The sequence below is a fragment of the Cyrtonyx montezumae genome, unplaced genomic scaffold, assembly GCF_038088225.1.
Source record: "Cyrtonyx montezumae isolate F1298 unplaced genomic scaffold, pur_monq_1.0 scaffold_41, whole genome shotgun sequence".
NCBI classification, from domain to species: Eukaryota; Metazoa; Chordata; class Aves; order Galliformes; family Odontophoridae; genus Cyrtonyx; species Cyrtonyx montezumae.
This window is the reverse complement of record NW_027072047.1, coordinates 2,335,017-2,350,121: the sequence shown is the minus strand read 5'-3', so window position 1 is coordinate 2,350,121 and position 15,105 is coordinate 2,335,017. Positions and strand designations below refer to the sequence as shown.

Below are 15,105 nucleotides of genomic sequence, written 5' to 3'. Positions count from 1 at the left end.
GGTGATCTTGGTCTTTTCCCACCCTACTGATTCTACTCTGTGATTCTATCTGAACAAGCTGCAAGTTGCTCAACTGCAAAGTGAGCATAGAAGACTTCAGAGACTACATTCAGCAGAGATCTTGCTTCAAACAAACGTATCCAACATAATCCACAACCTGAATTCTGCTGCCTGTGAGAGCCAAGGTAACTTGCTCAGATGTGGAATTCTCAGACAAGTTGAAAACAGCCCCACAGTGAGGCTGCTCAAGAGATGAGCTATGTGATACTATGAGAGGAAGTTAGAAATGGGCTGCAGTAGGTACGCAGTAATGTCTAACACCACTGCTAGATGCAACGTCACCTTCTTGGAAGGCTGGCAGATTTGCCAGAGTTTTCTAGAAACCGCTCAGTACTGTCAGTGACCCTGCAGCCACGAAAAGCAGCATTTCCAACAATAAACACTGATGTACCAAGAGTAACAATTCTCACAGTGGTTTACTTCTAAAAGAAACAAACACCAAGCTCTTTTTTATCAGTTCAATTTATTTTCTCTTGAGAGGCGCAAAAAAAATTTCAACTTCTCATTTTCTTTGGCTTTGCAAAACAGCAGAGTACAATTCAGAGCCATCGATCTACAATTAACACATACTTCAGATGGTCTCCAATGACATTTTCACACTTCCTGATGATAAAAGAGGCACATGTGTCAGACAGCAGCTGACATTAGAAAAGCAAGCAGTACTTGCTTAAAAAGCTGCTATTTAAGGCAGGTTTGGTGAAAGTTTGACAGGCAATTTCCTCAGGAAATGGTAAGAATTTTGCCTACAGCAATACATTAAACTTGATTGAAAAGAGCCTTTTAGAAAATACTTCATCAGTGTGAAATTATATTGGTATTAGACAATACTGAATCTTCTTGTTTAGAATTCAGACCTCGTAGCTGTTCCTTTACCTTGCAGGAATGGTAATACGTGAAGAGAGGCAGTGATGCTTTACCAACACAAAAAGCCAAAGTTTTTCAGAGAACTGGTGATTCGAGCAACACTGCCTGCTCCAGAGCCTCTCAGGCTGTGTTTTCAATGAGAAGAGCAATGCCTTGTCCACCTCCAATGCAAGCTGACCCAACCGCGTATTTCCCACCACGACGCCTGTACCGGAAAAGTAACAGTGAAAATGACTTGCACTCACAAATTCACAGTAGTATTAGACCTGATTTCATAAACAGAAACTAGTTAACAACTTTTCAAAGGCACTAGTAGTGATGAGGTTTTGGAATGCATACATTCTTCCTTTTCTAGAAAAATATCACAAAGCCTCACCTTGAAGTATTTCTGTAGTAAAAACAAAGAGTTCTAGGTCTGGGTCTTGGACCATCTAAAAGATGGCACATCCTATTGTTCTTAGGAAGTGCAAAATGGCAAGGAATGGCATTAAGGATACTTACTGCCCTAACACGTATTAAAATTGGCAAAATTCAAGTATAAATTTACTATCATGGGAGTTTTTAAAAGCTGCATTTTCTACAGCCACACACAAACTTTTTTTTTTTTTTTACAAGCTGCAAATTAATTGATGCTTTATGACTGAACTCTTGTATTGTGAGTGTTGCAAGTAACAGCAAAATATTCAGGGATCTCTGCCCTGAAGATAATGGAAGGGGAAAAGGGGAAGAAAAGGGAAAATTCAGACTAAAATTGTGCCAAGTAAGCCAAAACAATCAAAACTTCTGAAAATAGTCTAGAGGAGAAAGGTGATGACAAAGTCAGTGCACTGGAAGAATTTTAGTATCTTTCTTAAAACTCCTCTGCAGGAGTAAATAGAGCAGTGCTGCATTCACTACCAGTAGTATAAGCTATGACAGTACCTCAATTCATGAACCAGATGAGCTGTGATACGTGATCCTGAGGCACCCAAAGGATGACCCACAGCGATGGCACCTCCATTGACATTGGTTTTTTCTGGGTCCAGCCCCAACACTTTTTCAACAGCCAGATACTGAGGGGCAAATGCCTCGTTCACCTGAAACATGGGAGAAATGATACATCTGCTTACACTGAATTCCCACAAAAGCTTTCAGCAGCATGTCAGCACACAAGATTAAATAAGGTGCACTTCCCCAAGTTGTTTTGATTGATAAAATATTAAATACTGTGTTATGATGTTTACTCAGATAAGATATAAATCATCAGATCAATAAAACAAATTAAAATCCTGCTGGCATGCATGATACAAAACAAATTTGTATATACTTTATTTAAAAAAAGAGTTCTGATGCATATGTTCATGACACACAGCCAACAGAAGAGCCTCATGCTGTTGTTTTTTTTTCCTACAGAATGCTATCAAAGCATTTCAAGTCTTCACATGTCTGAGACTTTTGTTATGACCACACAGCTGTGTGGCTCAAACCAGATGGACAGAGGCCAGATAGGCAAGCAAGGACAGATGGGCTGCAGGCATATAGAAACACCTACCTTGTGATAACTGGAAACACAGGTGAATGTTGTGCTCCCCCTAGAAAGACCAGTAGCCCACTGTCCACAATAAACCTTACCTCTACCAAATCCATGTCCTTCAAAGTCAGTCCTGCTTTCTTCAGAACCTCAGTAATTGCAGGAACAGGGCCTATTTGGAAAATGGTATGCACAGTTAGTTCAGTGAAAAATAAAGCCTTATAAACATGCTATATGTAGGACAGCTTCATAAAGCCTCATCAGACTGGCTCTGATAAGCCCCTCTGGATGCAGTGAACTCTGGATATGTCACTCAACTGCTCTGTTATTGCGATAAAAGAACTTAAATTCTAAAAACTATTTGGCTGCCTCATCCACAAACTGCTGAGGAAAGTAAGGAGTGCCATTACTGCTGCACAGCTGTAGATAAACACACATGTAGGTTTCAAGTCAAGAAGACAACCACTAGACATTTTGAGGCAACTCCTCCTCTCCAGTACTCTTGGCTTCAGTGTACTCTTTCCTCACCACATGCAGCCTCCAGATGTAAGAGAAAGAAAAAGGCAGGAATTCACGTGTTTAGTTATGGTATTGATGCTTTGGTGTTGCTGGTTAAACTTAACCACAGGACTTCTAGTTAAAGAATAAATTTTACAAAATAAAATAAAAAACAGCACACAACAAAACGCTGCCTCAGGCCCAGAATGAAACAGCCATGTATCTTTTTTTAATGACATTACAGAATTTGGCAATAAAACTGCCTCTAGAAGAAAGTTGATAGCTACAACCCAGTATAACTCAGAAAGGGAGATTAATTTCAAAGCACAGCCACCTATGGAAAGATATACTCAAAGAGAATTTGAAAGTGCTTTTTAGGTAAGTGCCTGTAGGTCCAAGACTTTGATATTAGATGTGAGCTGATGGCTATATGAACCAAAATGATCCTAAAACATGACTTGAGTATCTCACTACCAAGAAATAGTGCTGACAACACAGAGCACAGAGAATAAAAACATAAAAATGTGTGAATGACCCAAAAGACACAAACATTAAAAGAAGAAAGGGCTCAGGTCAAAGCTCACTGGATCATTAGAAAGGCTCAGTCTTAATACCAGGCCCTAAATGTTTCTCTTTATAGACTGATTTTAGTATGCTTGTTATGTGCAAGAGTAATGGGAAGGTCTCCTGTGGACAATACAAAGACCATCAATGACAGCCAAGGGGACTTCCCTCCCCAGCCTCTTTTTCTAAATAATGCATTCTATCACTTAGACATTGTCTACCCAACACTGTCAGTATGTGAAAGGGCAGTGGCTCTGTCTGAGCTCCTCTGTTCTCAGATCTGTTGCTGTCATGTCTATGAATCTCTTTTTTTTTTTTTCAGTTGCTGTGGAGTTAAGGACTGAAAATGCTGTTTTTCCGTATGATTTATGAAGTTTTTAAACAGGCTAAAAGAGTTGCCTGACCTGCAAACAATGGTCTGGTTTACAAAGCACAATGACAGCATGAAGCCTAGCGAAAGAAACCCTCCCTCTGCATTTGCTTTGAAGGTTGGCTTAGTCAGATAGCTTGAGCAAGAAAGCAAATCTAACAATGATTCATTTGCATTTTTACTGACACACAAAACCAGCCAACAATAACTTCTCTGAAGAAAATAGCAGAAAGGAAAAGTAATGCTGGGGTACAATGCTGTCTGCAAACTCAACAGAAGGGAAAAATCCTGGCATGTCTGGATCAGCTTTGAAGGTTTGTTTGCATTAACAGCTTACTTGATTGGAAAACATAAAACAGGAGACTAGGAAAAAATGATTAGTGAGCTCACCAGAATAATATCTGATTAGATACTGGAACCCAGCCTCAACTTGAGCAAAGGAGTAAATGCTTGAAGAGGTACCCAGAGCCAGTACTCCTTCAGCAAAACAACTCATAATTACATAATAACAGGAATCTAAGGCAAATTTCGGGAGAAAATCTGTTGTTTGTTTTAAATGAGAACACACAAATTTTCTTGACTTCCTAACAGACAATAAAAAACAGAGGAAAAGGTGGCAGCAGGGACTGTGGTTCGGTACTAATGCTGTAGGTGAGGCACTGCACACGCTCCCTAGAATGCCCAACAGAGGAACAGCATAACTCTGCTTAATGCTATAAAAGAAAATGTGTTTTCTTGCAACTTACCAATTCCCATTATGGAAGGATCACAGCCAGATGAGTGGTAGGCAACTATTCTTGCCAGAGGAGTGAGGCTGTGCTTTTTAAGGGCTGATTCGCTGGCAATAATGACTGCACCAGCTCCATCACACACCCCCTTGTAACAGAAGAGAAATGTATTCTTAGAGGAGGAAGTACAAACAAACAAACAAAAAAATCACATTTTAAACAAAAAGTCTCTCAACAAAAAAACTTGAGTCCATGCCACCATTGCTAAAATGTAATAAACTGCTGTATTGGTGTTTATTCAAAATATACAATGAACTTTCACTATTCTGTGGACTATGAGAGTTAAGTAGATGATTAATTAATTTTAATATTTCAGAAAAATAAAATAAATTTTTGCCATTTAAATCTCCCTTACATTAGAGACATAATTCTGTATGTTTGCAGTGACCCTATTAATGGATGTACAATTGATCATAGAAGATACATTCCAAACACTCATACTGTGGTTATGATCTATTTTAGGCAGGAATTTGGATTATATGATCACAACAATCATTCTGAGTCAAAGAGCATTAATCAGTTAAGATAATGACTGTAAGAGGAACTGTCCATAGTAGCATGCTGCTAAGCTCTCAGTCTGCTCTCATCAAGAGCAAAACGTGGTTTGGACTACAGAGGATACTAACTGTGCTACAAAGACAAGCAGCAACATACCCAATGAGGAAATGCATGGTAACACAGGGACAACAAATTCAGAGAACACTGAAGGTGACTGCCATAATCCAAGCTCTGACGTACTCACTGAAGCATTCCCAGCAGTGACTGTCCCATCCTTTTTAAAGACAGGTGGGAGTTTTGCCAGCTGTTCCAGAGTGGTCTGGGGTTTTGGGTGCTCATCCTTTTGCATACTTTCTTTCCCCTTTTTTGTTTTCACTTCAATTGGCGCCATCTCAGCACTGAAGTGACCAGCATCTTGAGCTGCAACCACAAAAAGGAAAATAGAAGGTCTCCTACAAAAACAGCAGGAGATGACTGCCCAGCATGACCAGTAATCCCATTTCCATGTGCACAGAACTTTTGATGTGTTTTAGCTACAACTTCACAGTACTATTTATGCTTTATTTTGTTTTAATAAGCTATTTAGGGCTTTACTGTTTCTTTAATTCTTAGAACACAATAACAACTGTGTAAATTCATTCCAAAAAAAAGTCTCCAATATTGACATGTTATTTCATGTTCAAATAACTACATTTTTCCCCTCTCCTTAAACCACTAGATTTATTTTCTATATGCATCCATGTACTGTTTATTCTGTAACTCTTTATTCTGTAACCCTTGAGCTCACCAGAGGGCCAAGAAGCTCCAGCTCTCAGAAACTGCCACATTTGATGTTGTTTAGCTACCTCTGGCTTTTTTTAACAAGTTTTACCGGATCCTTTTCTTTACAGAGTAGCCACAGGACTATCTCTTTAGTGTAAATGCACAAACAGAAATAAAACTAGCAAGCTAGAGTATTATGCATCATACATAAAATAAGAAAGACGTAAAAGTCTCTTCAGTGGCACAATTTGTAGTGAAGGCTGCAGGAATTTGCTTAATCAGCAGGGAGAGATAAAAACAGCACTTCTACACCCAGTAAAAAAATATTAAATCTACTTTCAAGAGTAGCAGCTGCTAAAATCAATATGATTAGAATCTAAAAGTATGCTTAGAGCTTTTCTTCTTGTGGGTTGCAGCGTATGTTGGAATCCACAAAGACCACTACACATCATATTTTCTTCTACCCTATGATTCCGTTTATACTAACAGTCAACTCTGCAAGAATGCACTGTTCCTGAATTATGGCTTTGACCTTACTGTTTGTGTCCAACAAACAGTTTAAATGCAGGTCCTGAAAAAATATCCCCTTTTCAGATATATCTTCAGATTCTGTTTGCTCTAACTGTTCAATATACTCCATATCAACCCTGCCAGAGTGGGCTCCTTACTTTACAGAGCAAAAGCATGTATCAGAGTTTTTTCCACTCAAAAGACAAATGATGCTAACATGGATCAGCTACGTAAAACATAAAAATAATTTGAATTGTTGCTAAAAACAAGATTTGAAACTGGTCTCATATAAAACACTTCCGTTCCTACACTTACTAACCTGCTTTGCATCTCTGTTGTGTTTTGAATGCATATCGGTCGCAGTCCTCTCGTGTGATGTTGTGTTTTGCAGCCAGATTTTCAGCAGTAATTGCCATTGGGATTTTAACGTACGTGTCAGTTAGACCTTCCCACAGCGTGTCTTCCAACTGCATGGAATATTATTTAAAGAAAATGTTAAAGCAGAGCAATATTAACATCTGTTACTGTTAATTTCTAATTATTCCACCAGCCTCATGGTAAATAACCCAAGTCACCTACAGATATGTCACATAAATTAGAACAAATACACTACAAAGCAGCATGCAGTTCTCATCTGCTGTCTGAGTTTATACTACTGTCTAGAGAGGTATTTTCCACTCACACATGGCCTTGAGATGTGTGGGAAAAGGCTTTATATTATAGACAGTACTTCGATAAGATGCACCAAATGAATTACATTTTGTCTCTTCCCATAGTTACTAATACACTAAAAACACTATCTTGGAAAAGGAATTCAAACATTGTTTTGGAAACAGGAGAAAATCAGTATTCTTAATAAAATTATCTGAATCTACTATTTTGGTGATGTTTGAATACTGAATATATGCTTTGGACATCTAAATCTGCATCTAACATGGAAAGACTTACTTCCAAGAGTGTAGTGCCTATATACCTGACAGTGTATGTTCCTCTGCAAACTAACTTTATTTACAGTACAAAAATTTTACAGAAGTATCATACCTTGAGTTCTGCTCCTAATCTGGTACCAAACCGGATGTTTCGAACTGCATAAGGTGCCTGGCTCATGCTTTCAGCTCCACCACACAGAACCACTTCTGAGTCATTAAGGCAAATTTCCTGTTAACCACAACAGCAAAAAAACTAATAAACACAAAGACCTAGGGTGTAACTTTCTGCTCTTATAAGGTAGTAGCAACTGTCTTAGAGAAGCACATTACCACCTATGAAACCACGTACCAAATGAACTCATGCTTGATTGCATCCATTTTCAAATGATTTACCACTCCAGAAGGATTGGGATCTGCCTCTGTCTTACACACTCCTTCCTTCACCCATCAGTGAGGAATGGACATACCAGTGAGGAAGAGAATTTGGGTTCACCTACATGACAGGACTGAGAACCTGATGGCATCTCCACGGTTGCATGGTTAGGTTAACAGATATTTGAGCATGTGGTTTTGTTTTGACTTTGTTTCAAATATCACTGCCACAAAACCAAAACAACTTAAAAAAAAAAGTTTTAGAAAATGTTAGCCAAGTGAACTGACAAAAGTAACCCCAACCACACTAATTCATCACTGGTACAGTCTGCAGAGCCTGAAAGTCCTAAACTACAAACAGACAATCTGACCACTAAAAAATTCTTTAAACGATTCACCTAGTTGGTATAAATTATCAAACCCGTGAAAGAGTTTGGGTCTTTGAAGGAAGAAGAACTTGAAAAGCACAGATCGCTGCTTACGCAGCCAACTAGGAGGGAATACAAACAGTGGGCAAAAGATAAAAGCCTTCATTTGCGGTTCTGATGCCCAATAATTTTAAATTTATGCCAACAGAATGCAACCACTGCACAGCTGAACTCTTAACACTTGTTGCATTCCTTGAACTCAAAATAACTACACTGAAGGTTTTTAAAACCAGCCATTAAAAATGGCACTGTGGAGGCTGAACTCTTGCACACAACCATGCGCATGCAATGTGCAGCTCCACCAGTGGTAGCTAGAAACCCATGCTAAGACTCAAACAGTATATGCTTCTACACATCTCTCACATTAAAGCTGTGATACAGGTTATAATTAATACAGAAATACAATCAAAAAGGAGCTTAGTACCTGGCATCCATTAGCAATGGACTGGAAACCAGAGCCACAGAGCCTGTTGACAGTGAGGGCTGGAACTGGGACAGGGACTCCCACACGTAAACCAACATGTCTTGCAATGTAAATAGCATCTGAAGAGCTCTGAGGGCAGAACAAACAGCAGGCTGTGTTACATTCTTTTTTTTTTTTTTTTTTTTTTGGAAGTAGAAGTTTTGATCAAAAGTCACAAAGTTGTAATTAAATTACTGGTAGAAGACAGGTGGACATCCAACAGAAATCCTGCTAGTTTTAAGTTCTGATTCACTTCAAAAAAATAAACTCATATGATCAAAAAGGGCTAATGTCTGAACATGCAGAGACTCTGCATAAGAGGGAGACACCTTGACAAAAATGGTGCCATAGATATTAAGGCTCTGAAGTCACTAGCTTCAAATGTCTTGTGTTTTCTCTTCTTGCTTATTTTCCAGCAGACACAGGAGACTGACATAAAACCAGACCCTGACCAGGTAGTAGCAGTTACTTCAAGGTAAATTAGAGTTGCCCAGATTGACAGGGAAAAAAACCCCAAAACAGTGTAAAAATGCAGAGATGACTGCTGCTTTGCATTTGCTGAGCTCTGAAGTGCTGTAAGTGTGATGCTCTAATTGGACACTGGCCTCTTCTAACAAGATTTCATGCCAGCTCAAGGCATGAAAACAGGAAAAACGTCCAACTAGCCACTAAAAATGAATCTGCATTGTTGCAGTGATCACCCTCTCCTACCTTAAACTACCTCTGTGGTCCTAAAAAAAGAAAGCTAAGCCTTGCTCCCAGTAATCTCCCATATCATGCAGGGTATGTCCCTTAGACTTGAACATAAACACTACACTATGAATGCTATTCACCCATTCCATCTCCACCCCTCCGGTTTATTCTTAGCTGCAAAGCAGAGGTAACTATCTATAGGACCACAGTGCAGGAGATGACTGAAATTTCCATGCTACTAACCTGCATGACATTGCCAACAACCACACTGTCAATGATCTCAGGAGGGACCTTGCCAGCAGCCAGTGCAGCCCGAGCAGCATGCTCAGTCAGATCAGTGGCTGACAAGCCTTTCAGCAATCCCCCATAGGTGCCAAAAGGAGTCCGCTTTGCTGCAACGATGAATACACCTGTGAGAGAAGCAAGAATTATGCAGCTGGATGGAGCAGGGAATAGTTGGTCTGCCTTGTGTTCCTTTCTATGAGATAACAGAGGTATTTATGAGATACCAAAGAGAATGACTTCTCTTTGGTATCTCATACAAAATTGTACAGGCAAACAGAGCATACTAAAGAGAAAATGAGCAACAAGCAAGTTATCCTCAACTGAGTAACGTCCTAAATTTGAAGGAATCCAAGTAATTCAAGACAAGTGATGTAGCATGCAGTAATACTTCAGGTGGGGAAGGTACATCACAAGTAACAGTCAGAAGGAAAAGCTGGGAAGACTCCAGGAGTACTCCTTTACCAAGAAAAGGTTCGGAAAAAGGAGACAGTCTGGCTATGGAGCTGACACACTACATCAGACAATGTACTAAAAGCAGGAAAGGAACATCTGTAAGATCCCACAGTGGAATAACCTGCTGTTTTAAAAATAAAAAGACCATTTCTTTATCCTAGAAAAAAATTTAAGAAAAAAATGTACTCGTGTTTCCATAATTAATACAGGTAATCTAAACTTCATATTAGCATCAATTTTGCAGTTCTGGAAAGCCAGTTTTTAATAGGAAGGAGACAGCAAGTACACAAATGCCTTGACCAGAAGGAGCCTGTGGTGATTTCAGTCCAAGCAAAGCTCTGCTCCAGGCAGAATACCTCCTCCCTGCTGCTCACTGCATCTCTGTGTTGTGCCAGCACAAGTGAGAGCAGGCTGTGAACTTTCCCCCAGTTGAACAACAGAGCTCACGCGCCCACTCTGCAGCTGCCATGGAATGTCTGCTAGTACTCTAAGTCATGCAGGAGGGATACATACAGATAGAAGATTAATTGCAAATGGAAGTGCCTGCTTATTAATCTGCTGGTGAACGTTGTTCTGATTGATTCCAAGGTTTCTCATCCCCTGCCTTTGTCACTCTATTGTCAGAATAAGGGTTCTCCTCCACCTTTCATACAATCAGATCTCGGATTGTACACTCTAGAGGAAAGGTCTTTCCAAACTGCTGAAGGTAAGTCTAAATGCACTGACAAGGACACAGCGCTGCAATGATTACTCTCAGAAGATGATCTGGGAAATCCCCTAGTGCAGACAAAGCAAGAATTGCAGCTTCAAGGATAAGGACGAATGCATGAAACCATGTGGGTTTTTAAACCATAAGAATAGCAAAAAAAAGTGATCCCTCACACCCAGATGCTACCCATGGGCTTATTTCTACAGTAGCCAGGAAACCTCAAAAATACGTCTTTGATAAGCACAGTTCTGCAGCTCCCTTAACGCGTTAACATGCTGGCTATTACAGAACTGTAAGACACAGTATTTATTTTCTCCAAGGAACAAATATTATTAGAAAGACATAGAATGACTTGGGTTGGGGGAGACTTTATTAAAGATAATGTATTCAAAAAGCCCACTCCTCAGGTTTTTAAGTGTAGCCGCTAAAACATGTATCTCTGAAGAAGTTCCTGTGCATTCAGAAATCAAAAAGGAACAAAAGCAGTACTGTGGTGAAGGTGCTGAACCTGGCTAGGAACACTACAAACCTACCCTTCACATGCACATAGCTGGAGCAAAAAGAAGCTGCCTGCTGTATCCACTGTTGTTTTTTACTCATTAATCATCATTCAAACCCTCCTTTAAAAGCTTGCTGATGTTCCTAAGCCTGCTCTCTCAGCAGCACAGCCCTGTCTGTACCTCTTGACCACCACTCCACCAATATCTGCCCACCTCTTCCACAGTTGTGCCTGAACAGCTGCTGCCAGCACAATATCCTGATCAAGTCAGCAGAATTTTCCCTCCTTTCAATCAGCAGGTTGAGTATCTTCACTATCTGCTGAATCACACAGTGTGGCTTCACAAACAGTCCAGGGCTGGGGACTTTGCCCTTCAGCCTTTGTTTTACAACACCTCTCTTACAACCCCACTGCCCACACCACCTGGCTGCTGTGGGTCAGCTCCACAAACCTAATTCCACACAAATGGAGAAGGCAGGGATGAACTAGCAAGGAAAGAAGGAAACCACAACCCCACCCAGCAACCAAATTATGCCAAATTGAACCAATCACAACCAAGGTCAGAGCAGAATTACCCTGATTTTGCAAGATGGGCAAGACAGCCCCTACAGATGCTCTTGAACTGCAGGAGGAGGCAAGGAGATGAGTCCTGTGAGGAAAGACCTGGGCCTGTGTCCGCAATTATCAATACCTTTCAATGAGCACTGGGAGGGACCTCAAAGATCACCTTGTTCGCCTTGCCAGCATGCTCGCAAGTGGGTTGATACCAATGGCAAAGGAGGACGTCGCAAATATATCTGATCTCAACATGAATTCTCACATTTAGAGGTGTTGTGGAACAGCTGAATTCTAGCAGTTTGAACATCTTGCTTAGTGCAGAATAAGGCTTCAGACATGGTTTGAGCTGATGGCCTGCAGGGGGGTTGGACTCAATGATCTCTGGAGGTCCCTTCCAACCCCTACAATTCTGTTATTTGTGACAGGTATGATAAGATCCTCTACCCAACTGTTCTGCTAGGGGTAGAAGGATTGTTTTGGCCCTATAAGCACAAAGGGAAGGTAATAAATTGTTTTACTTCTGTTCAATGTTTTTTTTTTTTTAATTTGCTTTTTCTATAGAGCCCAAGAATTGGGGACAACAGTCCGTACAGGTCCCTTCCAACTCGGGGTACTCTGTGAATCTGTAAAAAAGAAAAGTACTTGGCACGACAACATTAAAAAGCAATCATCAACCCTCCGAGAAACGAAGCGGGAAGAATAGTGCGGGGAGGGCCGCGTGCCGGCAGCCGAGCGCACATCCCGGGGCCGACACCCACAGCCAGGCCAGCTCCGCACAGCGGCACTGAGATGCCCAGGCAAACCGCTTCAGGAGCTGCCAGAGCTTCCAGCAGCGCTCAACTGGCGCCGTCCCTACGACCACGGGCAGAAATTCTATAATGGACGCTCCGAGGCCGAACCACGCTCCCCGAGACCACACCGCGTCCCCTCCCGACAGTGGCCGAGAGCCGCCGGAAAGTGCCGAGAAGGCCGAAATGTGTCGGGGGGGGAACCGAAAGGTGCTGAACAGCGCCAATCCTATCCTCACCTCTCAGCAGTGCCATGGCCGCGCCGTCCCGCTCCACCGCCTACACTGCCCACTCCACCACGCCCCTCCGCCCCGCCCCGCCCCGCCCCTCCGCACATTCGCCACAGCAGCGAGCAGGGGAGGCACTTTTTTTACCGACGCGCAGACGCCTCTTTAAATCTTTTTTTCTTTTTTTCTTTTCTTTTCTTTTCTTTTCTTTTCTTTTCTTTTCTTTTCTTTTCTTTTCTTTTCTTTTCTTTTCTTTTCTTTTCTTTTCTTTTCTTTTCTTTTCTTTTCTTTTTTTTCTTTTCTTTTTTTCTATTCTATTTAAACCTAATTTAATTTCTCTCTTTCCTCTGCGAATCCGCTGCGAGGAAATGGCGGCTAGCAGCGCGTTGCCTAGCAACGGCGGTGGTGTAGGCCGCAGGCGGAGCGGCCTGCGGGACGGTCCCGGGGTTCGGTCAGCCGCCTCTGCCCACACGGCCCAGGGGAGCTCTCGCGGTGATCTCATCTCACACAACTTCCCTGTGCCTCGCCTCGTTTTGGGTGCCCCCCCCCCCCTCAGAATACCCGCTCAGAGCTCTGATGCCTGATGACAGGTTGCATCAGTGTGGGTATAAGCACGAGGGGCTATTGTGGCTGCTGTAAAAAGGAGAATGGGTAAAAAGCACTTCATTATGTGCATTGCCTTTGTGGCTTCGGTGAAAGAGTGAGAGTTTTCAAACATTTCTTTGAGGGTTATCCCAGGAAAATGAGCCTCTGTAATTCCATTGATTCCATAAATCTGGGTAACATAAAACAACCTTAAGGAAAAGGGGAGGGGGAAAGGAGAAAAGTTATTCTCTATTTTCTCGTTTTGCCACCAACTCACCTCGGATCACTTCAGCCCACACCCTGCATCAGCTCCATTCAGTGATGAGACTGTAATACCTAATGCTCACTTCTGTTTGTAATTTAGAAACAGAATGTTTGCAATGTATAGCAAGACCTGGCATACTGCAGAGTCGGGCAGAAAGGAGCCAGATGAGGTTTAACAAGAACAAGCGTAGAGTCTTGCATATAGGGAGGAATAACTGCATACACCGGTACAGGTTGGGTGATGAGCTGCTGGAGAAGATCTCTGAGGTGAGGGACTTGGGTGTCCTGGTGGATGACAGGCTGGCCATGAGTAGTGTGCCCTGGTGGCCAAAAGAGACAATGGGATCCTGGGGTGCATTAAGAAGAGCATGGCCAGCAGGTCAAGGGAGGTGATTCTTCCCCTCTACTCTGCCCTGGTGAGTCCTCACCTGGAGTATTGTGTCCAGTTCTGGGCTCCCCGCTATAAAAAAGACAGGGATCTTCTGGATAGAGTCCAGTAGAGGGCCACAAAGATGATAAACACCTCCCTTATGAGGAAAGGCTGAGAGACCTGGGTCTGTTCATGAGGGGATTTGATGCATGCTAAGGAGCAGGAGGCAAAGGGACGAGGCTGGACAAGAAGTTCCTGGGCTAGGGAGCTGCAATGATGCCTCTTTCAATTCACTACAGCCCACAAAATTTTGCATCCACAACGCCTCTTAACAAGTCCAAATAAAATGTAGAGGTTGATGTAAAGATCTCGCTGCAAAAAAACACATCCTCCCACACCTCACTTAGAGGATTTTATGTGATGAAAGTGCTGTACTGAACTGTAATGTATTCCTGTGTCCAGTGTAGGTCTAGATGGTATGCAACTTCTGTCATACAGAAATAAATGAACTGGTCGGCTCTTTAGCGTACTCACACAGAAAAATAGCGGTTGGAAGTCTCTTGTTAAAGGAGCTGGACTTTTGTTCAACGAAATCCATTTCCTCTCTGCCCAACTCTGCAGCCTGTGCAGGTCTCGCTGAATGTCAGCACTCGATAAGGAAGCTCAGCGAAACACAACTTTATGAAATGTAATTTGCAAACTGAAATGCGGCGGCCGAGAATCTCCGCGTTCGGTGACCAGTTGCAGACGTGGGGTTGATGGTAAATGCCTCAGAGCCGCTTCCCCGCCTCCGGGAACGCCCTTCGCGCGGGGCAGCGCTGCAGTATCACAGTGCTTCCGGGAGGTGGCGCTACTGCGCAACGGGGCGGGCACATGCAAATCTACCATGGCTCATGCGCGGTGTATGACTTTCTGGAACGGTTTAGCATGCGAGCGCTATTTACGTAGGAGGACCGACGACCATAGAGTCTGCTGCAACCCGGTGCCTTGCGTGGCTTGCCGGAAGTAGCTTTATTTACTTCCTGCTGCATGAGGTCGCGTCTTCTTGGCGGTGCGGC

The 15,105-nt window shown here is 42.3% G+C and overlaps 1 protein-coding gene across 1 annotated transcript; it reads right to left on the bottom strand.

The window, feature by feature from the left end:
- Positions 1 to 539: 539 nt before the first annotated feature.
- On the bottom strand, positions 540 to 12,875 carry ACAA2 (acetyl-CoA acyltransferase 2). Its single transcript, XM_065747065.1, has 10 exons — positions 12,841 to 12,875; positions 9,553 to 9,719; positions 8,578 to 8,706; positions 7,466 to 7,582; positions 6,744 to 6,891; positions 5,397 to 5,572; positions 4,613 to 4,742; positions 2,536 to 2,606; positions 1,846 to 2,000; positions 540 to 1,129 (listed from the first exon to the last, which is right to left on the bottom strand). Exons 1-10 carry the CDS (start codon positions 12,854 to 12,856, stop codon positions 1,045 to 1,047), a joined length of 1,194 nt encoding a protein of 397 aa, XP_065603137.1. The 5' UTR covers positions 12,857 to 12,875; the 3' UTR covers positions 540 to 1,044.
- Between the last annotated feature and the right edge of the window lie 2,230 nt (positions 12,876 to 15,105).

Excerpts from the sequence above, each read along its gene's own strand:
- ACAA2 (XM_065747065.1), bottom strand. Across the intron at positions 8,707-9,552 it reads TTGTTGGCAATGTCATGCAG|AGCTCTTCAGATGCTATTTA; the intron begins GTTAGTAGCATG and ends TTCTGCCCTCAG. Across the intron at positions 2,001-2,535 it reads AGGACATGGATTTGGTAGAG|GTGAACGAGGCATTTGCCCC; the intron begins GTAAGGTTTATT and ends CCCATGTTTCAG.